This window comes from Echeneis naucrates, chromosome 18, assembly GCF_900963305.1.
Source record: "Echeneis naucrates chromosome 18, fEcheNa1.1, whole genome shotgun sequence".
Taxonomy (NCBI): Eukaryota; Metazoa; Chordata; class Actinopteri; order Carangiformes; family Echeneidae; genus Echeneis; species Echeneis naucrates.
The window spans coordinates 3367888-3395354 of NC_042528.1; the positions used below are offsets into that span (position 1 = coordinate 3367888).

The 27467-nt window shown below is 42.2% G+C and overlaps 3 protein-coding genes across 9 annotated transcripts; 1 reads left to right on the forward strand and 2 right to left on the reverse strand.

Annotated features, from left to right (window-relative positions):
* Positions 1-1865: 1865 nt before the first annotated feature.
* On the reverse strand, positions 1866-8287 carry aadat (aminoadipate aminotransferase). The gene is made up of 14 exons (XM_029526193.1): positions 8142-8287; positions 7727-7798; positions 7307-7475; positions 6910-7042; positions 6552-6626; positions 6239-6448; positions 5965-6030; positions 5687-5769; positions 5090-5186; positions 4364-4425; positions 4157-4221; positions 3132-3238; positions 2205-2306; positions 1866-2117 (listed from the first exon to the last, which is right to left on the reverse strand). Exons 2-14 carry the CDS (start codon positions 7791-7793, stop codon positions 2076-2078), a joined length of 1278 nt encoding a protein of 425 aa, XP_029382053.1. The 5' UTR covers positions 7794-7798; positions 8142-8287; the 3' UTR covers positions 1866-2075.
* On the forward strand, positions 8234-11059 carry ino80b (INO80 complex subunit B). 4 transcript variants are annotated; one of them, XM_029526195.1, is made up of 6 exons: positions 8234-8810; positions 8890-8983; positions 9102-9282; positions 9366-9514; positions 9807-9979; positions 10085-11059. In XM_029526195.1, exons 2-6 carry the CDS (start codon positions 8944-8946, stop codon positions 10547-10549), a joined length of 1008 nt encoding a protein of 335 aa, XP_029382055.1. In that variant the 5' UTR covers positions 8234-8810; positions 8890-8943; the 3' UTR covers positions 10550-11059. The 4 variants fall into 4 exon arrangements, with proteins under 4 accessions (XP_029382055.1, XP_029382056.1, XP_029382054.1 ...); XM_029526196.1 differs by having other exon boundaries at positions 8234-8987; positions 9118-9282; XM_029526194.1 differs by having other exon boundaries at positions 8235-8983.
* On the reverse strand, positions 10924-26670 carry intu (inturned planar cell polarity protein). Of its 4 annotated transcripts, none has more exons than XM_029526191.1 (18): positions 25356-25570; positions 23873-24474; positions 22223-22308; positions 18693-18908; positions 16667-16785; positions 16083-16172; positions 15532-15609; positions 15127-15310; positions 14806-14859; positions 14516-14578; positions 13622-13837; positions 13158-13250; positions 12759-13050; positions 12619-12698; positions 12303-12397; positions 12016-12205; positions 11747-11889; positions 10924-11611 (listed from the first exon to the last, which is right to left on the reverse strand). In XM_029526191.1, the coding sequence occupies exons 1-18, from the start codon at positions 25469-25471 to the stop codon at positions 11500-11502; spliced, it is 2829 nt and encodes a 942-aa protein (XP_029382051.1). In that variant the 5' UTR covers positions 25472-25570; the 3' UTR covers positions 10924-11499. The 4 variants fall into 4 exon arrangements, 3 of the variants coding, with proteins under 3 accessions (XP_029382051.1, XP_029382052.1, XP_029382050.1); XM_029526192.1 differs by lacking the exon at positions 25356-25570 and adding an exon at positions 26269-26670 and having other exon boundaries at positions 10925-11611; XM_029526190.1 differs by having other exon boundaries at positions 10927-11611; positions 12619-13050.
* Positions 26671-27467: the final 797 nt, after the last annotated feature.

Genomic DNA, 27467 nt, shown 5'->3' on the forward strand with positions numbered 1-27467 from the left:
GCAGAAAAATAACCACTGGACATTAAAACTACATAAATGTGGTTAATATTGGTTTTTATTATTATATTAAAAAAAAAAAAACGCACTGTTTAACACTTATTCCAATAAACCTTGGGTTCATTTGGGGACAAATGAGGACATATATTTGTTATTTTTATTCAACCAGAAAGTATATTTTATACATTTTACTTCAGATGTATCTAATGCATTTGACAGAGGTTTGTTCTTTTTTTATTCTACTACACCAGGCACTTAGAATAAACAATGATCTCCTTGAATGTGTCAGACGGAGAGAAGCTGTCTGTAGAGCTGATGGTTGACCTTCCTGACCTTGAAGCCATTAAAAGGCCTCAGCTCACTCAATAATAATCTATTTTTATACAGGAGCCATGGGTATTCAGGGGAGTGTGTGTGTGTGTGTGTGTGTGTGCGTGCTATACTTCATGTGTAAATGTTTGCAGGGACTTTGGTAAAATCACAGCACTGTGACAGTCCAAATGAAACCAGATGACTTTAAAGGTAAAGGTGTATACTTATTCCATGTTTTGGTTTCTTTCCTGAACTTTTTTTAAACATTAGAAAGGAACTAGAACCAACATGTATCTTTTACATGCAAACCTGAGGTCCATAGGTCTGAAGTATGACGCATTGCTCTGGTTTTAGTTGGTGGCGTAATTACTATAGACTCAAATGCTGCTCACGCAAACACAAATCCATTATATAATGCAAAAAAAGGGGGGCACTCTTTAGGAAAAGTGCTTTTTTTCCTTTTTAAGCTTGAACATGTTGACAGCCAACAGCTTTCATTTCTGCAGGCAAAGTTTTAACTTCAGGGAAAAGATGCTTCTGATGTTTTTACTGTCGTACATAAAAATTAACACTTGGGTGAGGATTACAAGCACGACTACTTAAGGAAGATAAGTGCAGATAGGTTCTGTATAAGCCGGATTTATCCCACCAATGACTTATCCTTTGCAGAATGTTTCAGCTACACACAAAAACTTGAGAGCTTGGACGCACAAAATTTAAGACGGCTAGTAAATAATTAGGCTGATGCTGGCTCAACTCACATAGCTCCCGTCTCATGTTGACACAGCGGGAACATCTTTACAAAGGAGAAGGAAATTCTTTTCAACAGTTAGACTCTGAATTCAGCAACAGTTTAATGATCACTAACTATAGTAAAAAAAAAAAAAAAAAAAAAAAAGCTAACCAGTTTAAAAAAAAAAAAAAAAAGTAGGTTATCTTATTTTAACGAGATTTTTTTATTTTAACGGGAGGTCAAAAGGAAACAAAGGACAATAAGTGAATGTTTACTTAAATCATAAATAAGGCTGTAAAGTTAGGTGGACTTGGTTTTAATTGTCTTGGCCTGGAACATAATCTGGAATCTAAAGAGCTTCACTTTTATAAATTGGGCTTTTCAGCAGAATATAACAGATTGAATCCAGGCCAGGGAGACGGGTGTAGAAAGCACCTGTGGCATGTTGCTCTCCAAGCTGCAGAAAACAAGGACAACTCTACAAAATTGTGCATCAATTTCCTCTCAAATGAAAAAAAAAATATAAAGCCTCATTATCTTCTCCACTAATAACACCAGAAGAAAAAGGCTAAAACACATAAAAACTTGCTGTAAAGATGACTGAAGTCCTCCAGCAAGTTTTTCCATCAGAGAAATCCATGCATTCAACTAGCTGCAATTTATGGTGTAGCTTCCCCTTGTCATTTTTGTGTGTTTTGGGTTTAGTGGTGCAAAAACATGCAGTCACAAAAGGCAAAATACAGAACAAGTATAAGCTATTATAAGACAAGCATCGCCAAGTCGTGCAATGACTGCGCAGAAAAATAAAGAGAGGTTGTTTTTCATTGCTCCAAAAGGTTTTTAATGATGAGCACAATTTTGAAACAACATGCAGCCAAACAGATATTTGGAAAAATAAACCCTCGACTGTGGTTCACATATATTCAGAGCTAACAAAATATTAAAAAACACTTTAAATTACCCATATTTTAAGATAAAAGCTTTCAAAAATAAGTTAGAAAAATCCTTCTGCCAGGGAAAAATAAACATCTCATCATAAAGCTTCTTTGATGAGTGAAGACAGTCTTCTAAAAGCCTGAGAAAACAAATTAAGAGTCAGTTATGGAGAGTATGTGAGCTTGTTGTTGTTTTGTGTTCATGTGTGTGTTGTTTAAATGTGTACCTCGTCAATCTGTTCTGGCGTGGAGAGAGAAAAAGCCGCTCTGACGTAGGGACAGGGGTCGCTACTGTTGATCATGAAGACGCCTCCAGGAACCAGCAGAACCTTCAGCACACACAAACACGGCTTCTGTTGCTTGGTGTAGATATCTTTTTTTAAAACAGTTCATCTTCTCACACAGCTTCGGGCATGACAATAGAATTTGCCTTTGTTTTACCAGTGGTGGTGAGCTATGTCAATACTAACGAGTTTTTGTTGTTGCACTTAAGATAACTTCCTGCATCTCCGTGTAAAACCAGCAGATCTGACGAGGTCACAAAATAAAACACATCTCCAAATGTATTCATTTAGAGAAAACACTCGCCTGTCACAAGCACTCACAGGTCAAAGGAACATCATCATGCAAAAGAACAAACAAGAATCTTTTTTTTTTTTTATTTATTTCAGATTCAAAGTGCTGTTATTTCTCCTCTTTATAGCTCCAAGCATAAACTGGACAAAGTCTTTGCTTTGTGCTGTGCGGAGGTTTTAAGGATTCAGAGGAGAGAAGCCTACTGTGCAGAGACCTTGAAATAGCCTGATTGTACCCACTCCTGTTTTATACGGCTAATCAGCAATTTGCTAGCAGGGATTTCCAGACACTCAGTGTGTGTGTGTGTGTGTGGGAAGGAAATACTTGGTGATTAAACCCACTCACTGTGTGCACAATGGCTGCTTTACATGTACCAACCTTCACTGTGTTCACACACAAAACCTGCCTCGCCCCTGGTGCAAGCTATACTCTATGCACACAGAAAAGTTAATTTATTCACAGATGCATTGTGGGTAGCTGTTATGCCTCACCAGAAATGGACAGACTCAAATCACAACAATATGAATGTGTGAAGGTTTCACCTGGAAGCAGTGTGTTGTGTGTTCATGAGCTCTGACCTCTTTCTCAAACGCCTTCTCCATGATCAGCTGTTGAGTGTCAGCGATGCCCTTCAGTTTGATCCACAGGAACATGCCTGCTGACGGGCTGTGCCACTCTGCTACATCTACACAAAACAAATTCAAGCGTGCAGCGCATCATTCTTACAGTGTGTGTTATTTTTCTGTGCAGCTTCGCTAATTGTGGTGTGTTTGGTGTAACAAATGCCTTAAACGTGTCTGACTGCATCTGTTGACTTACATATGTACAGCATAAAAATAAATCTGGAAGATAAAAAATAAATAAACTAGAAGCTAAAACTAAAGGCTTTTTTCTATTTAATTGTTCTTGTATTGGTATACACTGTAAAAATGTGTTGTCCTAAACAATTAAAAATTCTGCATTGGACCAGTTCTGACTGGATTTGGCTGATCCACATCTGAATCAGTGTGCCACTTCTTGCCATCTACCAACCGCTGCAGCTCCACATTTTCATTGATAAGAATCTCGCCTTCGTTGTGTGAAATCTATCTTGATAAGATTCAGGAACTCTCATCAAAATAATCATCTTTAAAAACAGACCGACTCCTTTTTCATTAAACATTTACAAGGCAAATGTTCTGACCTGTTTTGTTTATATCAATGTCTACTAGATGTAAATGTTCTTCCGCGTCTCACTGCTACGTTTCGTAGCAACGAGACAGAGACACCAGTGCCACTTAAGGTGAACAACTGGAGCAACATGAAACTGGTTTCAGGGACATACATGCTGGAGGATGGTATACTGCCTCCAGCATGTATGTCCTCACTGCTGCTCGTGCTTTGAACCAAAAGTGGGGGTGGATTTTCTTGACTGACAGCACTACATGGCTCACATGTTTAGCCGCGGTGGACGCCATCTGGTCCACCCACAGGAATCAAATTTATCCGGCTATAAAATACCATTTTGATGCTGTTAGTTTAGAATAAACCCAATTTAAGGCTTTTGGCCAAATAACAGTTAATTGGTAATGCTTGGTTTTTCTATTTCAACAGGTCCACAAACCTTTGAGCCACTTGTCTGCAGAGCTGATCATGGCATCACGCTGTTTCCTGTAAAACTCAATCACCCTGTGAGAGGAAAGAGAACACTGTGTCACGCTTTGCTGCAGGAGTGGCTGTGTCATTTAACTGGCAATTGTATGAGCTAATTCATAACATGTCATGCATAAAGAGGTGTGAGTGCACAGCTATACAGCAGAAGGTGACAAACCTGTCTATGTGCTGGAGGAAACCATCTTGACCCCAGCTGTGCAGCAACTGAGACACCATTAGCTGAAAGAAAACAGGAGAAGGGTTACATAATGCAAGGGCTGGTGTAGATTTAAGGATGACCTATAAGAAGGCAAATTCTTCCACTGTGAAATGACTCCACTTTCACATCTGCATTTATTTTTCACTTTCTATTATTATCATCTAGTGCAGCCGTGCAGTTAGAGGAAAAAAACGATGTGTACCAATATGCATGCATTCCTGAGTTTAGACAACATTTTAGGCTGGATTAGATGGAAAAGCAGAGGCAGGATTGGACCTGAGGTAAGAACTCCTCTGCAGCTGCTGCTTATCCAGACATACAGAGAGACACATCTTGCTTGAATTGTGACAGCATGCCCCGTGTGGCTGGTGAGTTTCAGATTGGGTTGGTGCAAACGTGGCATGCCTGATGGGTGGGAGTGGGGAATCCGACAGACTAGACAAGTCTGATATGGCTCTGCTCAAAAATATGCCACATTTCTGTGTACGTCGACTGAACGACTGAGCTGGTCAGTGTCAACAGCAATTTAAAGTGTATTCCTTTGACCCCTTTGGATGGCGCCATGTTGGAGGCTGCCACACAGGATGTACATCAAACGCCAAGAGAAAGCAGAAATGGAATGTGTTTGTTTAGTGATAAGGCAAAGAGCTGGATGTGGTGGGGTTAAACAGACGTTTTATTTACCTGTGTGAAAGTACTAGTGTGCATCGTCGAGGCCTGGATGTGCAGCACCACCCGGTCCACTAGAGGTTTGGGACCGGTAACAAAGCCTATCCTCAGCCTTAAAAAAAAAAAAAAAGGCACCAAGACAGACAAATGGTCAAAGACATGAAAAACACCTGCAAAACACCTCCCACACAGAACTTGACATTACTTGAAATATTAAATCCAACAACATTGAAAACGGTCCACACAGACAAATAAATAAATCACACTGAACCTCCAGAAGTTATTTTGTATACAAAATCTTTCCTTTGGCTATTGATGCAATAAGTCCATAATAAATCTATTTTATTGCATAACATTTGTCTGTTATCATTTTATAGACCAATGTTAATGGATTTGGCCATGGGAGACAAATACATTCATCAACTGGAGAAAAAGGAACAACAGAAAACTTTTTTTTTTTTTTTTTAACTCAAGCAAAAAACAACCCACTCAGATGTTACGTCCTGCCTGGTTACAAGGAAAGCTCTGCTGTTGTTGTAGAGTCAATGAAATCTTAAATGGTAACACATGAACTCTTATTAAAGCAAAACACACACAGATTAACACACTCACCCCGAAGATAAGATCTTAGAGAAAGAGTCTGTCCTTATGATCCTTCCATCAACATCCATGGAGAGAAATGTGGGGGCCCACGGCTGCAAAATAAACAAACACAGCATGACTCAGATCAGACTGTGGCTGCAATTCATAATGATCTGTATAATAAAACTGTTAGGATCAAAAAAAAAAAAAAAGGAAATGGAACTCTACTGCTGTTTTTACATTTTTAAAGATGATGTGATATAAATGTAAATTATAACAAACAAAGGAGGTGGGTGGACTTTTTGTACCTTGTCAAACTGCAGGAAATAGTACGGGTCATCCTCGATGATGAGCATGTCGTACTGCCTGGCCAGCTATTAAAAACGCCCGAGGACGTTAATGGAAAATGACAGAGTAAATCTGCAGGGAAATCAGCTTCACAACAAACTCTAATTAGAGGAGTCAGCGCTTCACTGACTGCAAAAAAAAGATTCAAAGAGATTTATGTAATATGGCCACATCTGTTCCGTGTGCAGACAATCATCTTTGACTTTGTTTTGGGACTCTGCTGGAGAAACAAACCTCATATATTTCCTTCTTCCTCTGAGCCGTCATGGAGGCACCTGTGGGGTTTCCGCCGTTGGGGATGGTGTAGAGAATTTTCGGGGCCGTGCTGCCGGGCTTGTGGACCTCTGAGGGGTCCCACCGAGACAAGACCTCCTTCAGGGCTGCAGGTATCATGCCGTGCTGGTCACTGGGAACGTTGATCAAGTTGCAACCGATCGGCTGAAGCTACAGAGTAAAAGAAGCAAAATGCTGCAGCAGTTTGTTTTATAGGATTTTTTTTTTTTAGTTATGAATGAAATCATCATTATGAAAAGAAAGATCCTCTCACCGCTGCCAGTGTGCCTGAATACGTGGGTGCATCCAGCAGCACGTTGTCTCCAGGGTTGACCAGCATCTCAAACACCTAAAACCCACAAAGCATTAAATATAGAAGACTGAAGCATGAAACGTGCAACGTTTTCCCCCAACAAAGAAAATCATTTGGGATTTAGCAGCAATCACAGCTTGGGGACTGCAAACTATTCAAAATCTTACCAGTAATTGTCATTAAACTGAAATAGTCAAAGACCCAGATCCCAAAACAGGAAATCCCTGACCAGCTTTTTGATTTGATCCTTTGCTTTGCTCTTTTAACAAACAACAACAACAACAACAACAACAACACAAGTAAACTGCAGCATTGGTACCTTACAGAGCCCCTCCTGACTCCCCGTCGTCACACACATATCCATCTGGCCCTTCTCGGGGCTGTAGCTGGCAGTCGGTGGTTTGTGAAGGCTCTTCTGTAAGTTCTTCATCCACGTCAGCAGCTCAGGGATTCTACGCAGTGAAAAACTTTTTCAAAAACTTTGCGCAACAAAGTTCAGATCCGAAGAACCAGCTGCATTCACACACACTGATGAGATGAAACACCATCAAGTGTGGGTGTATGATGGGCTGCATGGATTTGATGTCTATAAACTTATGCTGCACTTAGCCCAGCTATAAATTTCTATTTTAATCTTTATCAATTGTATTTCATATTATCTGCTAATGCTCCTAAAGAAATGCCGTAGAAAATGGATTCCTGATTTGACTTCTCACCCATTCGAGGCAGAGTACTGCAGAGCCCTCTTCATCGTGGTTTCATTGAAGGTGATTGTTTCTCCATTCTTCACCGTGATGGAGGCGGACTGGAAGGGGAAGGTGTTTGGGTTCGGTGCTCCTCCAGCCAGAGAGATGAGAGAGGGAGGACACCGCTGCTGGAGCTCAGCTTCACACAGGTTGAGACAGAGAGGATGTGGATTTAACCTCAAATTCTGAGACTTACTATAGAATTTATTCTATAAAATATAACTCAGGACCTTTGTAATTTGTGGAAAACCATTACTTAAGTGACTGGTTAATATTAAAGCCAGAGACAACAAATAATCAAAAACAAACAAACAAGTTGGGTAACTAATGATGTAAAGCTATAAAAGAAGAAAATAGTTATGAAATGAGTGCAGGTGATGGTGAACTCACTCAGCAGTCTGATAGGAGAGGGCCTCCTGGCTGCACTGACAGCTGTCAGAAACCGAGTGTAATTCATGATTCCTGCACAAATCAAACACAAATATTATTTCACCTCAAATAGAAAAACAGACATCTGACTTGGTCTTCCTCTATCCGCTCGTTGTCGAGGCTCACACTGGAAATAAAAACTCCATGAGGAGTTCTGAGAGGGATTTGAACATGAACATGAAGTGAACATTTGTTCATTTCGCCATGTTGCTTTCTGCAGCTGCAGAAATCACTCTGATTTCACTCTGACGGAGACCAACACCGAGCAAACACATGCAGAGATGGAGACATAAATTCTGCAAACTAAATTATGCCAATTATCACCGAAACCTCTTTGATCGTGATTTTAATAATTACGTTCAGCTGTACAACTGACCTTGCGTTGCGTGGTGCCACTGCCCCGGGGGCTTCTGGGTAACGTAGTCCTCGCGCCATAGCTGCGCTTCATGTCGTCCGCTTCGCGAACTACACTACCCAAGTTGTAAGTGGAACGCTAACTGTTTTTCTTAACTGAACGACTTCACTGAAGTTTCTAAAAACTTGCTGTTATATATCTACATGTAATAATTAGGAGTAAAGGTTTCATGAGAAGTGTGGTACAGCTGCGGCCGGTTTGTTGTTTGTTTTCCACCTGGAGAGGGCGATAAGTCGGCAAAGAAGGACCGGAACACCGCAAAGTGGAAGGACTTCCGTGTTGTTAGCTTAGCGTAGCTAAGTCGTGCTAACTACCATTGATAAGCTCCTTTGCTCGATTTTAAGCAGTCTTTATCACAATTATCCGCATTATTACTGTTCAAATTCAACTGAGTGACTTCACGATGACCTTTCTAACCTTAGGTGAGTGCATTGCTAGCAAACAAGGCTAGCCCTCCGGCTACATGAGGTAAAGTTAAAGCTGGCGACCACCTGCTTCGACCTTAGCTTCTGAAAACTGACCAGTGAAATCCACTAAAGAGTCAGAAAGGGAAACATGCTCACGGAAAAACAAGATTTGCATGCGTTCAGATAACTGCTTCGGCCTGCATATCGAATCGAGGGGGACCAGGTGAAGCTCTTGTGTTTTTGCACTTCAGAGCACTGCGGTTATTTTTCTGGTGGACTCTGAGGTTGGAGCTGTTATGTAGATCTGCAGGCAGCCTGCTGTGATCCTGGTGTTTACATCTCTCCGGGCAGTTTCAATGGGGAAAAGAAAAGACATGATCCACCCCAGGTTTCATGGTGAGTACTCCCTGTAGCCCCTCATATCAATCTGAGCTGCTTTGTATCAACGATGTGGCTTTTAAATTTGGGAGACATTCCCAGAGTTCACCCATGTTTTCTGTCCTGTCATCTGCAGGTGAAGGATGCTTAAGCGTGCACAGCATTCACAAGCGAAAGCACAAAAAGCACAAGAAGCACAAGAAGAAGCACCACAGCTTCGCCGAGGCCCCAGAACCCGAGCCTGTCATGGTTCCTCGGCCCCCCCCACAGCTCAGACTCAAGATCAAGCTGGGAGGACAGACACTGGGGACCAAGAGGTGAGCAGTGGTGTTGACATGAGCTGGTACTCATCTGTTGTTTTGACCAGTACACAATCATTTAAGCGTCTTGTCTCCACCAGTGTTCCCACCTTTACTGTGCATCCTGGTGTGGCGCGTCCTCCCTCTCCCTTGATGATCATTGATAATGATGTTGATGATGATGACGATGACGATGATGATGATGACGATGAGCCGTCTGTACCTCTGGAACAATACCGGGCATGGCTGGGTAAGTTAGCAAATAAAACTGACTTATTGGATCCACAAGTGATGTCTTCTTGACAGTGTAATTTATTTCTGGCTTTGAAAGATGCCTTCAGTGAACTTTCACAGATTTTTGATCTAAATTACGTTGAGACATATCTTTTCGTTTTATCTGGTCATCGTATCATCACAAAGACTGAAAAAGTTAAGTGACCACAGTGAATTTTAATAATCTATCATTAATAGTTAATTTTACATTAGTTAAAATTAAAGACCACCTTCTGGTCAATAAATCCACAATGTTTATTCTGCGTCAGATGAAGACAGTAACCTCGCCACATCTCCCCTGCCAGACATGGACTCAGACTCCATGCTGGGTGGGCCTGTGGACGAGGAAGAGAGGTGGCTGGACGCTCTGGAGAAAGGAGAGCTTGACGACAATGGAGAGCTGAAGAAAGAAATTGATGAGTCTCTGCTCACAGCCAGACAGGTGAGGAGGAGAAACGGGAAATATAAAAGTACTTCAGTCCTCTGTTCATGTAAAATTTCTTTGTAACATTTATTCCTGAGACCTTTTGTCTATGTTCCTGTTCAGAAAGCCCTGTTACACAAGCAGCAGAGCCAGCCTCTACTGGAGCTCCCCATGGGCTACAAAGAGAAGGAGATGACTGCAGAGATGATGCAGAAACGAGAGGAGCGAGCTCGAAAGAGACGCCTGCAGGCGGCCAAGAAAGCAGAGGAGAACAAGAACCAGACAATAGAGAGACTGACAAAAACCAGCAAGGCCAAGATCAAAAGCATGAGGGAGAAGAAGTCCAAGCAGAACCAGTGCCCCATGGTCCGGTACAGTGACTCTGCCCAGGGCATGGCCATCTCCTTCCCCACCGGAGTCCCTGCTCCAGCTGCTGCACCTCCCTGTCCTCCACCCCCAACCCCGTCGAACTGTGGGGTCAGCGGCTGCAGCAACCTGAAGAAATACTCCTGCTCAAAGACGGGAGTTCCTCTCTGCAGCCTCGAGTGTTACAAGAGGAACCTTCTGCTTGTTCAGGGCGCAGCCTGAACTTGGCTTCATGTTCCAGTATACATTTATATGGACGCTCTTGGCCACACACACTTAGAAGCTGTAAATTGAGCTTATACCTAAAGCATAAAACCTTTTTTGAATTTATTTCTTCAACTGTTTTTGGTTGTTATAAGAATAATAATAATGTCTGTCCCTGCAGTGATGCTGGTTACACAATTAATCTGCAATTATGATATCGAAATGTTTGAACAAATATTCCATATTTATAAACTTTGCATTTGTTGGAGGAAAACCCATATTTTAGTACATGGAGGCATAGTTTCTATTGTCTGGACTCAATAATTTGAAAATTATGCTAAAAGATTGACAAAGGTCCTTTGACAGAGTAGCTTGAAAGACAGAAGACTGAAAATTTCGTTTTGTTTTTTTTTTTGTTTAGTTTATTTTTTTTCACCTCAGTGTTTATTTTTGGTAACAAATGATTTCATTTCCATACAAAACTATACAAACTTAAATTAATAAATGCAATTCATTCCCAACACTGCATACAAATTGTGGTAAATATAATTTGCTCTGTCGTGGAGATGTGTGCAGCAGCATATTTACTAGTCCAGCTTTGTAACGTTAACAGCAGTAAACTGTCAGGGCGCCTGCTCTCAGTGGAAACTCTTGCCTGCTCTTATCAGAGGCTTACACCAACATGACCGAGGTATTCACCGATTGAGTGGCTTTTCATACATTCACGCACACGCTTCTGCTACCTGGTTTGAACAGCAAGGCACAAAAGTGTGCTGGTTTGAACTTGAGGCCAGCTACCTGCTCATCACTGCTGTAAGGCCGAGGTCGTGCTCTGTGTGAGAGTTGGCCTCGGCCCTCCACCCTTTTTACAGAAACCAGCTTACACTTCCCACATGTTCTCTCAGAGATGCACGAGCGCCACAGTCTGAGGTGTATTCCTGAGAATTTAGTTCAAGCAATCTCCTCCATCACAAGGCCAGGCCGAAGGAGAGTCTGAAGGCCATCTCCACAGGAACCTCCGCCACAGAGTCATGAAAACACACGTAGAATTCCTGAGGGACGGGCTCAAGCAACATCCGTCTGAAGGTCAAAGAAAAAGATGAGGAAATGACAGAGCAGCAGAACAGTTGAAGAAGAAGAAAAAGTAATTTCATTTCAATAGTCACATTCCTTATTTCTGCAGCTGCTGGAGTAAAACGAAAATAGCTGGCATACCCTATGACCCAGTAAGTCATGGTGGGGGCAGGTTTCCTCTGGTCAGTCCAGTTCTCTGGTTTACACTGAAACAGCACCCCGTGTTCCTTCACAGGGCCCAGACCCCACCCACTGCCCTGAGGCCGGTCTGCTGCCCGACGACCCTGCAGGACAATCAGCCCCACAGATGGGGATGTTCCCATTAGATGAACCTGACTAACACCTCTTTTTTTAGAGGAAAGTGAAATACTGTCTGAGGTTGAGACTTGATTCAGTGTAATGCGAGGCACCTTGGCTGGAAGGCTCTGCTGGAACGCTGCCCGTATGGAAAGGCAGCAGTGATGGAAGTTGCGGATGAGCTGTGGATGAATGGAGCCGCTGAGCTGAGCCACTTCTCTGTGAGTAGGAGCGATGAAGATTCCCTGAACAGTTTCCATCAAGACGTAATGGAACAAGGTGTTCTCAGCCCCCGAGGTTAGCCTGTCACAAACAGGACGGATTCAGAAGAAATGTGTGTTTAAAAAGTCTTTTTATAACTCACATGTGCATCTGAAAAAGGATGATTCCCTTCATTTACTTCATGGTGTTGTACATCTCCTCTGTCTCCCTCTCAGTCAGGGTCTTCTTTAAGGTACCAAGGTGAAATGGGTTTGGGTGTTTCATCCGAGGAATCTGATATCAAAGAACACAAGGTTAAAAAAAATACAGTGAAAATGTTTAAAATGTTACGTTCTGATCAGGAAAAATCCTTGAAAAATTCCGGGATCTGAACTTTTCTGGATACACCTTTGAAGCTGTGTCACTTGTTTCTTAGACAAAGCCGTCATGGTACGGGCTTCACCAGGTGAGCCGCCGTTTAAATCAGCTCTGCTGTTATTAGACTTCTACTGCACCTTGAAGAGGCCTCCACTGCCTCCACTTCCATCAGACCCTCCAGACCCCAGAGAATCCCGTCGGCCCCCAAGCTTCCTTGCTGAGTCTGGGGTAGAGTGTGGACTGAAGCCTGGAGCCATCGATGAACTGGACCCAGAACCAGCATCCATCTGTCCCTCGCTCCCGCTGTCCGATAAACTCCTCTGGGGGCTGAGCCGGCGGGTCTTCTCCCCAAACAGGCTGCGTCCTCTGGACCCCGCCGAGGAGCCTTTCACTGCTCCGGCTAGTTTACTGAGAACGGGGGACGAAGAGGCCAGGCTGTCCAGGCGGTCGCGGGCATTAGCAGCAGGGAGGAACCAGTCGGCGCAGGAGAGGCAGGGAACAGGTGGAGCATTCAGTCGCTCTTCTATACCTGCCTCCAAAACCTCCAGCTGCAGCAGCGTGGCCTTCACCTGAGGGGCAGAACACACAAGAGTTTGAGTTTATATTTAACAAAAACAAAACTAAAGTTAAACATGTACTTGTAATGTCAGGAGTTAATAAGTTCAACAAGGGCCACCTGATCCACGTAAACACAGTCAGGTCCCGGAGAGCCCAAAGCTGGTGAAGCACATCCACCCGCTTCTAACAGCACACACTGCATGAAGTGTCTCTGAGGTGGAGAGAAGAGACACAAGCAAAGACATGATGGCACAACAAAACAACACAAAGGAGAGTGTGGATGTTGTGCAGATAAAATAAAGAACACCACTAAAAAATGATGATGATCATCATCCTGGGTTCGGCCTAATGGCAGCATCAATATCAACAGCAGGGAAAAGTAGTTGAGCTTTGGTAAATTACTGATTGGCATGAAAATAAAACTTGTAGTCACTGTCACAATTGTCAAAGCAGCAATATGGTCAAGCACAACATTCCACAGTATGATTGCGCCAAAGCAAAATCACTTATGAGTGAATTGGAGGTCAACAGAAACCCAACAGGAGTATCAACAATGATCCAGTCGGTGATTGTTCTCCTTACCAACCCCACAATGAGGAGGAAGTGCCGGCCTTGTGACTGGTTGTAGCCCGGTGCAGTGCTGCTGCCGTTCGCTCTCTGCTGGGGAAACACCTCCCTCCAGATGACCAGCTGACCCACACGCTGCTCGGATGCCAGCGGCAGCAGGCAGTAGTGCTGGCAGTACAGGCACACGTCCAGCAGGTCCTCTTTAGGCAGGTGGTTGGCGATCAGGTAGGACTGGAAGGAGGTGAGGATTGATTTATATTGAAAACTTCAGTAGAATAATGACAACTTGGAAACAACATTAAGTCTGAATAAATACAAAGAACAACTATATAAAGTCTTCTCTTTTCTTTTAGTAACTGTATCCAACCCAAGTAGCTTAACTTGTGAGGTACCTTTAAGCTCATTTACATTGACGTTGACAGAACAGACATGAGTATCACTGTCTAAATAAAACAAACCCCCTTTCCTCTAGATCTCAAATTATGCTGTGGGGTTTCGATATCCATCCCAGAAAACGTATTTATTTTCAGCGCTAACATTTCCCTTCGGTAAAGTGTTGCTGATTTTCTCATGAACATGCTTTGCACTTAAGGACGTGTATAAAATTCAGTTCAGCTCTGAAACAAAAGATGAAACCGCCCGCTGCTCACTGTCCCCCGTCTCCCTCTCTGTTAATATTTTAACAGAGTGATTAAGTTGATGATTTGTCACTGAGTCAGAGGCCAAACTCATCGCTTTATCTTTCCGTGAAAGGCCATCTCCTGCAAACAGCCACTGTGAGCTGGGTTTTTCTGAGCTGACTGCTGTCTAGACAGTGGGATACCATCAAGGGAGGCTGTAGATACGATAAGGCTGCTGGTACCTAGGCATGACGATGTGTGCGGGGGCTTATTTGGACTGTGCACCTACCTTGTAGAACAAACAGGAGCCAAGAATAACATAAAGACGCCTCAGGCCAAAGAAGTCCTCTGACTGCAAAAGAAAAGAGATCAAACCAAGGTAAAAATATTAGAAGAATATTTTTGGTGAAGAATAATTGCCCCGACTTCACACCCAACTGTGTGTATTATCAATAATCCCTCTGTAGTCACTTAGATAATGCTGTACAGTCAAAGGACAAGCCAGACCTCATTAGCTGCTCATTAAAAATACACACTCATGCCCATCAAGCTGCCTCTAAAAATGGCATAACGACTCACCATTTCACCAAAATCAGATGATTCAAAATCAGAAAGAACCGTGTCCACCTCCATCTAAGGACAGAGGGAAAAAAATATTTACATTTAAGTGTTTGATGTCCAGTTTTTTTTTGGAGCAGAATCTATTTCCTTTGCTCCAACACTGATCCATTATGTTCATCCAAATTTTCTCCACTTTCAATCCAGCTGGGAAACATATTATTATTGGATGCCATTTTTAGCAATGGTCACTAGAGGACACCAGAGCTGCTTTCAAGGAAAAAAATTCAACTTCAAATATCTAGGTAAAGAAGCGGTCTGCATTCACACATGGACACACACCTTGATTTCTGGAGGTAGTGTGAGCCAGCGGACTGCTGGGAGTCCATCGAGGAAAAGGGTTCCTGAGACATCGGGCAGCGGGGCTGAGGTGCCGTCCCTCAGACGAGACGGTTGGATGAGCTGCTGGAAGAAGAGGCAGAAGAAATGGTCCAACCTGGGACTGTGGTCCGCCTTACAGAAAGCACTGTGGAGGACACAGGTGTCATAGTAACATACTTAAGAAATGAAAAAGGGTTAAAAGAAAAAGAGTGAAACTGAATCGTTTATGAAAATACATCTGGAAATCAACTTTTATTTATTTATTATTATTATTTTATTGCATTATACATTAAAAATTGTGGGGGGGGGGGGTGAATTTAAATCCGGCCTCCCCGCAGGACCACAGCAAAGCAAAGACTGACAAACCTGTCTAAAGAGCCGTACATCACTTTTAATGTCCGGACTACGTCTCCCAGCACCGTCTGCAGATACAGCAGCGGAACCCTGGAGGGAAAAGAGGAAAACACAAACCCAGACCTGGATAAATGTCAACCTTTGATTAAATATTTGGACTGACAGCCAGCAGCCATGATGAAAACACATCTGAATTTTTTTTTTTCTACATGTTCAGACATGGATGCCATTTCCTCTCAACCATGATGATGATTGATTGGGCTGAGCAGGTCGTTAAAAATGAGAAGGTGGTTTATGACTCACCTCACGAGTCATTTTCCAAGCACATGCTGTTTAAAGAGAATTTCATCCTGAGAAAAGAGCACGGTCCCTTCCAATTGTTTTTACAGATCCTGCTCTTGAATGTTTCCTCTTCACCATATACTTAATTTCTCAATCTGACGTCATGCTCTGAGAATTTATTCCTACGTTGGTTTTGTCAAAAAACGCGATTCTGTCATCAAATCTTTCTGTATGATAATTTGTGTGTAGGAGGTTTGTGTGACAGGGCTGCCTCCCTCTACCTGTCGGCAGGAAGGCCGATGACCAGCAGGTTGTTGCTCTCCTTCCAGTAGCCCACGTGTACCAGATGTTTCCCTAGCAGGAGAGATGAGCTGTGGAGACAATGGAGGAAATAAAATGAAAGGACAAGTGACGAACAAAAGACACAAAAGAGCCAACAGCACCTTCATATTACAAAACTACAGACTCACACACTTGAGCAGTGACGTCTGTTTGTCTTATTGCCGTGTCTTTGCTTAATGCCACCATTTTGATTTGAAAGACAATTTGAAAAATTGATATACCCATATTGTTTTCATCACACAAGCAGCATTTTCTGACAAAGTTAAAGGGTTTAAAAACAATGCATGACCGCTGAGCTGACAAAATAACAAAACAATGTGATTACAAACTGATTCCAGCTCAAACTTTAGCATTTTACACCATGCAAATATAATGACTTTTTTAAAGAACACCTGTAATAAGGACTGTAGTCTCCCTCCGGACACCTCAATACACAAATTAATTGTGCGCTTCAGTTTTTTATGCTTATTTATACGTGATCATAACGAGTTTATAAGGATTATCTGCAGGCTGCTTCCTGTACCTGATGATCCTCCCTCCTGTGACATTCTCCAACATGTCGCACAGAGTGAGGAAGATCCCTCTCACTCCCTTCAGCTGGCTGGATGCTTCAGACACAGGGTACTGGTACAAGATCTCCTCCTGCAGAAACAGTCATAGTGTAATTTGGAATATCTGCTTCTTCTCTTTGCCCTTAAAAATAACATGTACAGCCAAGAGCAAAGACTCTGGTTAATCTGAATGGTGGAAAATAAAAAAGAGAGAAGAGAGAAGACTGGATGAACCACTGGATGTTTGTTGTTATCTGAACTATCCTAGTTACAGTTGAGCTGTCAAACCATCATTATCAAAAAAAAAAAAAAAAAGATTGATTCAAAATGTTTATGTTGTGTGCAGCTCATTTTCAAATGACGACATGCTACTTCTCTCCTGATGTACAGAGTGCAGTTATTTCAGCAATCAGAGGATCTTCAGGACCAATTGTGCCAAAGAAGCCCCAAACACTTAGACCACAAGAGTACTTTGAGCAGGTTCAGTGCACTGTTGTGATATTAGCATTCCTCCCAGTGTGCTGGCAACTTTGAAGGATATATGGTGGGTAAGAGCTGAGCTGCTGAAAGGGTCAGAGGGTGGGGTGGAGGGTGAGGGGATAAAAACCTTGAAAGAGTGGCCCCTTACAGCCTTGGCAACCAGGACAAAGACGCAAGCAACTGCCTATGGAGGGTGTTCGCTCCGGGGTCACACCCGTGCACTGGGAGTGTGCTAAAAAACTGTGAGTGCTGCTGCAGAACCACAGTAAACCTCTCCAAATACATCTTGTATGTACAAGCAGACAACAACAACGACAACAAAAAAACCTCATATCATCAAATCATCACACAGCTGAAACTTCTCCACACAGCCTCTCCAACTTCTGCTACTAAAAAAAAAAAAAAAAAAAAAAATCAAAGTCAGGGCTTAGTGGCTTCTAGCGTAACACTGTCATTTAGAAAATCAACCGTGAGCTGATGTGGCTCCACTTTCTATCTACACTGTCGTATATGTCAAGACAAAAACAAAACGAAACCAAAAAAAAAAGGGCTGGCTTTCAGATACACAAAAAGGAACTATAGAGCCACAAAGAAAACGCAAACCTGCCAACAGCCATCCACAGGGAAACTGTAATTACAGCGTAGAAGGTGTTGGTCAGCAAATGAGTGTGGTTTCCTTCTCAGAGAAAGAAAACACACACTTTGAGATTAACATTTTACAACAAGGCGCGCTGCGTCCCACCTTGTGGGATATAAAACTCTGCCCCTTGCATGGATCCAATAAAAAAAAGGAAATGTGTTATTTTGTTTATAGACTGTTGCACTTCAGCCAAAAGTCACATGTGCAGATTCACCCGAAGGGGAATAAAGTTCACTGCATTAAGATGATGGATCATTTATTGACAAGGAGCTGAGCTCGGGCAGGCCTCCTGGACTTCTCTCATTTCTCTTCCCGTTCTCTCTGTTTCCTGTTAGCAGCAGCCGCAGGCACGGTGGAGGCTGTCCAGAGCAGTAGCTTTCTGAGGAATCTGACTCACATCAGAGAAACTCAAAGACAGATTTCCACTCCTTCACGTGGGACTTCCTGCCCAACTAAGGTTGATCTTGACGTTAATATATCAGGAAACATTCTGTAAGAATGTAAATCATAAAGAAAGCAGGTTTTGCTGGGAAGCTCACAGTCACGGTTACCTTAAAGTTCATGAAGTCGTGATCAGGTTTCATCCACACAACTTTACTTTCCATTGAGAAGAAACAATATGTGCTCACCCAGGGTTTAATATCAAAAACAGCCTTTATATTCTGTTTGTGGTTATGTTCAATTCATTTGTCATATTTATTTGACTGTCACAGAATCCAACGCTTCATCTACAGTAAGTAATTCAAATAAATCAAAGGAACCTTTTCAGAAACTTGGGAATGTAAACACCAGTTTGACCCCTACTTTCCAGACTTCCATTCAAAATGGCTATGATGATGCTTAAACTGAAGTTTACTCATGATTTTACACAAACTGACCTCCTCCTGTGGCGACGCCGAGTCCAGTTTGAGCGACAGGTACATGACAATGTGCGGGATGTGTCCTATTGACATCTGGAGTTCTGCTGTGTCTTCCCCCCACAGCAGACGCACCAGCTGGCTGACTGGTGGAGAGGCCTTCGTCTTATGAGCTGATGAGGCGTCGCTAGCATTGCTGTCGTCCACCGGAGTCACTGTCTCCAAGGTTAACCTCACCTGGAATATGAGACAGGAGATGGAAAAAGTGAGCGGTCAAGAAGAAGAGATAGTTTTAAAAATCCAGTAATGGAACAAAAGATTAGAAATGAGACGAGAAGAAAGGGTTAAGGAGAATAAATTGAAAAAGAAAAGAAAGAAAAAGAAAAAGCAGCTATTCTATGAAAATATTATTGCATCAGTCTGCCCACCAGTACCCCTCACAGTTTTCATTCATTCAGTCATTATGGCTCCACATGATTATACTTGGCAAGGGTTTTGAACAGTGCTCATGTGTCTGTTTTGGGAAAGTAGATGTGAGTGTGTGTGTGTGTGTGTGTGTTTGCCATAATCCCAGAGGGAAGAAAAAGCTTCAGCCATTATAGATCCACTGAGGGGAAAAGGCAGAAAAGTGAATACCAGGATGGCGATTGTCGGAGAGAAAGTGACACCGACATCCAGACCAAACCGCAGCATAACAAATAGCAGGGATCTGAGTGTGTGTGTGTGTGTGTGTGTGTGTGTGTGCTTGTCTGAGTAAGCTCACTAAATGAAAACCAGACCACTGCTAGCCTATGAAAAAGCGGCAAGACAACAGAGGGTATATCATCTCTCGTTCAGGCAGTATTTTTTTTTGTTTTGTTTTTTCCTTTTTAAACTTTCCACACCACACACACCACACTTTTACATTGTCATTCACAGCAAGTCGTCGTGGAAATGGAAATAAAACTGCCAGCAAGCAGGCACATGGAAAGGCAGACAGCTCTGTTAAAACACACATTTGAGTTGATTGTTCCGAGCAGAGGTTGCGTGTTGACCTTACAGACCACAGTACAGGCCATCCAGTAAACCACTAGAGCTTTGGTTGAATAATTATTATTTCTAGACCAGGATCAGGATGAATGACATTAACTTTGAATTGGTCATGCTGTAAAATGATGTCAATCACTGTAGTTATGTGAACAATCGTGATAAAGAAGAAAAGCTTTGTATATGGACTCACAATAGAGGCACAGCAAATCTCACATTGTGTTGACACTGGGCTGAAATCAGAGCTAGGCAGGGTGTCTGATGAGCTGAGCTGAGGTTGATTCAAGTAAATCAGAACCAGAAGTCAGATGTAAAGAAGAGGTCAGCAGAATCTGAGTGAACTAGTCAGAATGAACACAGTTTTAACTTCCATCAAGTAAAACTTCTTTTCACTGTTTTCCGACTTTAATTTTATTGATCTTTTAAATATAATTGAAAAGGTATTCTGGTCAATTTATTTCATTTAAAATTACAATTTAGAGGCAAAGGAGCAGACCCAGAGTACAACGGTAATCAGGAATAAAGGCCACAAACTCTGAAGAAAGGTGGTTGGTATAAAGGGCATCGTTATCAAAACAATGGTTGTGTCAGACGTTCATCTATACTGCCAAGAGGCGCTTGTGTTTGCACGGTTGCTTCATCAAAATCATTGACAGCCAACCCAACTGTTTCCTCCCAATACAGATTCAGTACATTTTTATTTCCTCTGACCGAGGCGCTGCCAAAACGAGCAAAACAACAAATAGTCAGCAAAATGTTTTCCCTCAATGATGCCTTTTCCTGGTTAAATAAACAGATTCTGTGTAAGCAGGGGAAATATTCTATAAACAGTAGGTCTGAGGAGTTTACTCTCTCTGAGGTAGTTGGTAGAAAGCTGAATGTGACACAGGATAGTGGAGGTTCTTCTGGGATTTGACCTCAAACCACCAGGACTTTGTTTTACCCGCTCCATCTCTAACTGACCGCGCCCCAACTATATTTTGGTGTGTGACTGAAACACACAAAGTGTGTCAAAATGTGTCATTTATTGAACGCTTGCGTTCTATTCTATCCAGCAATTTAGGCGTTTTTGTCTACAGCTAACCCAAGAAAACCAGGTAGCGTGCTCAAAGAAGTAAATTAGGTGTTTTGTACGTAATTTCTGAAAAGGTAAAGTCTGCATTATTCTCAATGGTAGACCATATGGTGCCTACTAAATATCAGGGAGATCATATTCCCTGGTCAAAAATGTTGAAACTGTATTTTTCTAATCCAACGATCCCTCCCAGAACCCTCCAAGGTCTGACAGCACTAACCACAGGCCGCACGCCTCTCCAGTAGGCGCCTACGACTGGGCTCCCTGCCATTTTAGCCAATTTCAGGGGGATATTATTAAAGAAGAGCAGAGTAGTGGTGGAGCACCATGTGATGTACCTTTCAATCAAGGACTGCCTGGGTCACTCACAGTGTGTGAGGGAAACAGGAGGCAGAGATTGTGAAACTGATTTAAAATGACACCATCCTCAATTCTTTAGGATTGACAAAGGCTTCAGGGAACTGCTGGGATGAGGCACGAGGTGAGGTAATCAGCTCCAGACATTAAGAAAAGGTAGAAATTTTTGTAATTGGCAACATCTAAATTTGGGAAGTAATTGGATAAAGAGGCTGAGCAGACTAACTTCTGCACTCTCATCATAAATAATAAGGATGTGGTTAGACTGGAGAGTGTGCTCACTGAAATTCCAGCCTATTGATGTCACTCATTTAGCACTAAATGGATGAACTTATGGATGAGATGCAAACACATGAGCACACATGAAAGTGTAACGGTAGTTTGTCCGGAGTTAGCAAAGGGCAAAGAGGACTGAAATTAATACTAATATTTGGTCATTCAAACATAATAAGTGCTGTCTACGTTCCATCTGGGAGGGCTGGCACTTAGACAAACCACCCACAACACGCACACGCACAAAACCATCATTCTGTCAGCAATACAACTCTATTTCAAGTTTTTTTTCCTTCCTTTTTTTTTCAAAGTCATTGCGGTGCCGGAGGAACCTTGTATTTTTCCAAAAAATCTCCCTTGGTCTTTTTCTCTACAATGTAATTTCGTTTCGGGCTAAATCTTCTAATCAGCTGAGCTTTCGATCCCACAACGGCTTCCCGTGGCGCTGAAAAAGAGTCACACCACAGGCCCGTCTACTCGCCATGCTCGCCATCCACCCTGTGTGCACTCTGTCATTTACAAATTCCTACTTTTTGATGGTTTGCCTTTTGGTGCAAATGCACAACTGAAGGCGCAGATTATGGATTTTTTAGCCACCGATCAAAGGATCATTTCTCAGTAATTGCGGGTTCTCTGATGTTAAACAGCACTGACTTCTCGTTTCTATTTACATTTTAGCATCTAGAACCAATGCAATTTAAACTAAATTTAAGATCTATATTTATTACACTAGTTGGCTGTTCGCATCTAGCTTGGACCTACATGCTAACAACTGGCAGCAGGGATCATGGCAACCAATTTAGATTCCCCAAACACCAACCTGTGTTGGTCCTGGGATGCAGGACAGAACCCTCTCAATGTTTTCTGAGGTCACGTCTACGTCGTCCACAGCAACAAGCACATCACCTAGAAACAGCACACAGAAACATTTTTCAGCTGAAGACCTGGATCAAGAAGTAAATACAAAATAACTGAAAAAAACAAAAGACCCAGAAAAGCATCTTAAACTTTGTCTATGTGTGTTTTAAAGAGTTGATGCACCCCACACTAATCAGCAGTGAATTTATAGGATTAGAAATGAAATACTGACAGTCAGTAATATTCACTTGACTTGTATGGTAAGTAAGAGCACGACTTGATTATGAGTGTGTGTGCTTTTGACCTGCGCACTGACCTGCGAGGACTCTGTTAGCGGGCTTCACCTGCTTGTGTGCAGCGAGGCACACTACCATCTTGGTAACAGAGCTATTTCAGGTATTTAACCACTCTAATTGTTTAAGTATGTAGCTGTGCTTCTTAAAAGCTTGTCTAAACAGTAACTCATGTGGGTAGTCATTTGTGGTGGAGCACAACTGGCATTCCTCTGTCTGGTGGTAAAAACTGCCCAGCGATTAGCCCAGATAGAGGAAAATCACTTTAAAGATGCCTCGCTTTCAAACAGGCAGATTATCATTTGTGAAGTGCCGAACCAGCTCTCAGAGTTTCTCTTGGAAACTGCTGAGAGTTTTACAAATACGGAATTGCTCAGAGCTGGCCACGAGAAGTAGCTATTAAACTTCTTGCACAGATTTTTAACAAGAACAGTGTGGTTTTACAAGATAGCAGAAACTGAAACTATGATAATGATTTCTATTACTTTGTAGTTGTTACTATGGATTCAACACAGTAAAGAGCTTGGCTTTTATCTACACATAATGCTGAATTGAAAAAGCAGTCTGCTTCTTACCTAATTCTTGCAATATATTATTTAAGAAGAGCAAAACTATCTAGTTACCTTCAGAAATGACACTTCACCTTCTTCAGTTACATGGATACCGCTGGCTCGTTTATATAGTGTATTAGGCTGGTTGTTTAGGTTTTGGGCTCAAAGAAACATCCGTGCCTGACTTTATGGTAATAATTGCAGCCCATGCTTTGGCAGTGCATCTGTGTAGTTCTGGAAATGAATGAGTCAGTGCTGGTTTACAACTGTTATTGAAATTATAGCTGCTGCAAAGCTCTATTTTCCCCGGCTTGAGGGTAGTAAGTACTTACTGAGAATGGAGAGGACAAAGATCAATCGCAACACAACAGAATTTATCCAAATGAAACGTGTGGTTTCTCCTGGAGAGCTTATAATGGACACTTGTATATGTTCTCCCCGTGCTTGTGTGGATTTCCTCCGGGTACTCTAAACACAAAATTGACTGCAGGTGTGAATGTGAGTGGTTGCTGGTCTCTGTCTGTCTCTGTGTGTTGGCCCTGTGATGGACTGGCGACCTGTCCAGGGTGACCCCACCCTCGCCCAATGTGAGCTGGGATTGGTGTCCCCCCCGCCGCGACATGGAAATGAATTAGCGGTATAAGATGAATGAATGAATGAAATATTAAACATACTTAGGGTGACTGCTGAGACAAAAAAATAAAATGATGGTTTTGTTAGGTAGACTGTATAACAGTTAACCAAGAACTGTGGGAATTTTGGTCTTACCAATTAGGATTTGGCCACATTTGATGGCTGGGCTGTTGGGTATTAATCCATGGATGGTCAATCTTTCATCTCGTCTGACAACTGCAGGGTCTCCCTGTGCTCTGCTCCATGAGGGGCGATGTACTATCCCCAGTAGGCCCTCCAACAGGCCTCCGCTGTCAGTGAGAGGGGTTGATGGAGCTCCAAGACGTTTAGGGTTGAGGTAGACACATACTTCCTTCAGCTGCTGCTGCTGGACATTCACACCCTGCTTTTGTCCTGGCTGGTTCTTAAGGATGGATGCTGGTGGTGATAAAGTCGCATTGTCTTTACCTCCATCCTTCCCTCCTCCTCTGGGCTGAGCGGGCCGGCGTTTTCTCCTCAGGATCCTGGCTAGTCTCTTAAGAGCAGGTTCGCCCTTTGTCCGTGAACCGCACCGCTGCTTTTTGTTTTGCTCTGTGATGATCTCTGCCTCCTTCTCGCTAAAGCGGACATGATTAGTGGACACAGCTTGACTGGCGTTCACCTGGGCCAGTGCAGCCTCCTCTTCGCCCTCACTCAGCTCCAAGTAGAAGAGCTCGCCATTTTTCTGAATGTCGTCCAGCCATTCTGGTTCCAAGTCACTGAGGAAAAAAAAAAAAAACAATCAGAGCAACTAGTGAGAGGGAGGAACAATGACAAAAATGTTCTTTGTGAAAATGCACAATAAAGACTCTACATGTCATTATTTTTATTTTAATTATATCCATATGACTACTAGAAATTAAATATTCCCAAGCGTAGAGCAAGTATTTGGAGACTAATCATAATAACAGGTTTCCAGATGGACAGAGGGACTTATTACAGTTTTTTTCTTTTTTAATTCCCTTCACTTTTCCATGTGTGTCCTACAATGTAAAAACAAAATAGTCAAGCTAAAAGCAACTATTTGTACAAACAGTAATCATGTGTTTGACCAAAAGGGAGTCCATGGTGGATATTTTTTCTTTTGGTCTCTCCTCTTTTAAACCTGTGGTGGGCAGCTTTGACACGATGTCTGTAAATTTACTTGGGATGGCAAAAGGCATGCAGTTATTTATGAGGATTGACATCACAAATGGAAAAGTCTGTTAAAGGCTTCCAAAAGCAGAATACACTTAAAGTGGGCGGATGATTAAAACCATCTACCTTTGGGTTTCAGGTGTAAATAAATTATCTAGATTTTACACCTAAAACTTCCCCTCCTTCACAAACCTCATGTGTTATTTACAAGTTCTAAATGATGGTTTGTTTGTTTGTTTGTTTGTTTTTGGTTCAATGAGAAGTTGGTTTCTGATTCACATCTTGGAGAAGTTAAGGAAACTTCACTTCCATCGAGTCATGGACCACATCAGACCAAATCCGGATCAAAACCCCCCAACACTTGGACCTCTCAAATCTGGACTGGATTATCCTAAATAGGCCACAGATTCGTTTAAACGAGCTCTTCAGTCCGTCTGTGAAAACACAACCGGCAGATTTTTACTCGGAGCAGTCGGAGCTGTTAAGACTCGATGATGAAGCGGATTCACGATCACTGACGCTGTCCTGGTCGGTGCAGTCTGCTTCCGTTTGCCGGTGGCGGATTTTTTCGGAGGCCATTCGGTTTAAAAAAAAAAAATAAATAAAAAAAAAGTAATAAAAAAGGTGTTTTATTCTCTGAGCACTTTCAGCCAAACACACGGCGACGTCTCCTCGCCATGTTGGACGCTTCCGCTTGCCGTGTCACGTGAGGTGAGAGCTCCTAATCTGATTGGCGGACGGCGCGGTCGCCCCTGACAACGCAGAAGCTTTGACGGAGCAGTTAGGACTCCATTAAATAATGCAAAAACAACAAAAACTGACAAAAAACTACTATACATAAAGAGCACTTAATCTAATTTAATCAGCCAGAAATAAACATCGATGATGACATGCATCACTAAACGTATTCTCTTTTAATGTTTCTCTTGTCCTGCTTGATATCTCTGATAAATTTATACATGAATTTTGTAAACTTCGTTAAAATTATCTATACCTAAAACTAAACTAGTTCATGAAGAGTAAAATGAATGAAAACCAAACCTATTTCTTTCTACGACAGTTAAAACAGAATGCATGTCTATCTGGATTTATTGAATTTTAAATTTGCACATATTCTGCGGTCATATTTTATTTTCACTTTAGTTTTATACTGCCCCTTAGCCACACTTCCTAGCAGGCTTGCACGAGGTTTTTAAATCCCCTCAGGTATTCAGAAAACTTCTGGCAAAATGCCTCTGCCTAGACAAAAGAACACAATTTAGTTTTTTTTTTTGGTTTTTTTTTTAAAATATCTATACATATCTATATATGATATATATATATATATATACAAATTGTACCTTGCCACCCTTGGCTGATGTAAAGTCTTTACTGACCTGTACAGGAGAACACTGCGGATTGAGTCGAAGTCCTCCAAGTTTTTAGAGAATGACGCTCCATCTATAGAAATGTTAAACATCATTTGTGTTTCATGTTGTCGCCGTGATGAGCCAACGATGCTGCGTTAACTTAAACTCCCCGTTTTGTAAAGTTACATGAGAAAATAAAAACAAAAACAAAACAAAACGACAAAAAAAAAAAAACAACTTAAGGTCTCCAAGAAAGAGTAAGAAAACGGTTTGTCTTCAGCCACCGATGAGATCCAAGTTTATTTAGCGTGCAGGCTGAAGTGGGTCTGCAGGACCAGAACAAATCCTCCTCCAATTTCTCAGGTCCATGAGTGACAGAGAAGTGAAGGTCCAACACCAAAGGCAGAATTAAGACATCGGTGTGTGTGGTTTTTTTTTTGTCTTTCCTCTGGACAGCACAGCGGAATTTGTCCCATCGGGTTTCTTGGCAGGTGGCGTTAAACCCGCCTACTCTGGACCATCAACAAAAAACTCTGCAGACAAGCCCACATTTGTACTTTATATAAAAAAAAGAAATAAAAAAATAAACTGAATTCAGGCCTGAGGGAATAATGGACCACTGCCACGCTCATCTTTAACAAAACGACTCAATTAATGCAAGACACTCTATTAGGGACTTTTGTTTTAGTTTAATTGGGTTATTCTTGATAGATGCAAAATCCAAATGAACTTCACGAAGCACCAGTGCCAGCAGCAGCTCTTGCGCTGTGTGGCTCGCACATTGTAAACATTAAATCCAAGCCCATCTACGCTTTATCTCCCTTTCAGCAGCTGTAATCCTGTCTAAGTCGTTTTCTCTTGGTTTGCACATTCAACACCTCCACCTTCCAACACTGCACCGCCAGAAACACTGCCGATGTCCACACTGCCTTGTATAATTTACGTTTCAATTTACATCTCAGAAGCATTTTTTTTTTTTTGCATTAACTCTAGACAGTGACACAGGCAAAAGTCTCACCCTGAAGAATAACTGAAATTAAATCGCAAATCACCAATAAATAAATTATCAGCACTCGTATCCCCTTCTCTCTATTTCTATATATATAATAATTAAAGACAGTCGGCTGAGGCAGGTAGGCAGCGACGGTGCGGAATAACCTCATGACAGTTATTGCTGCAACCAAGCTGAATAAACACAGAGAGAGACGCGACAAGATAAAGGTAAC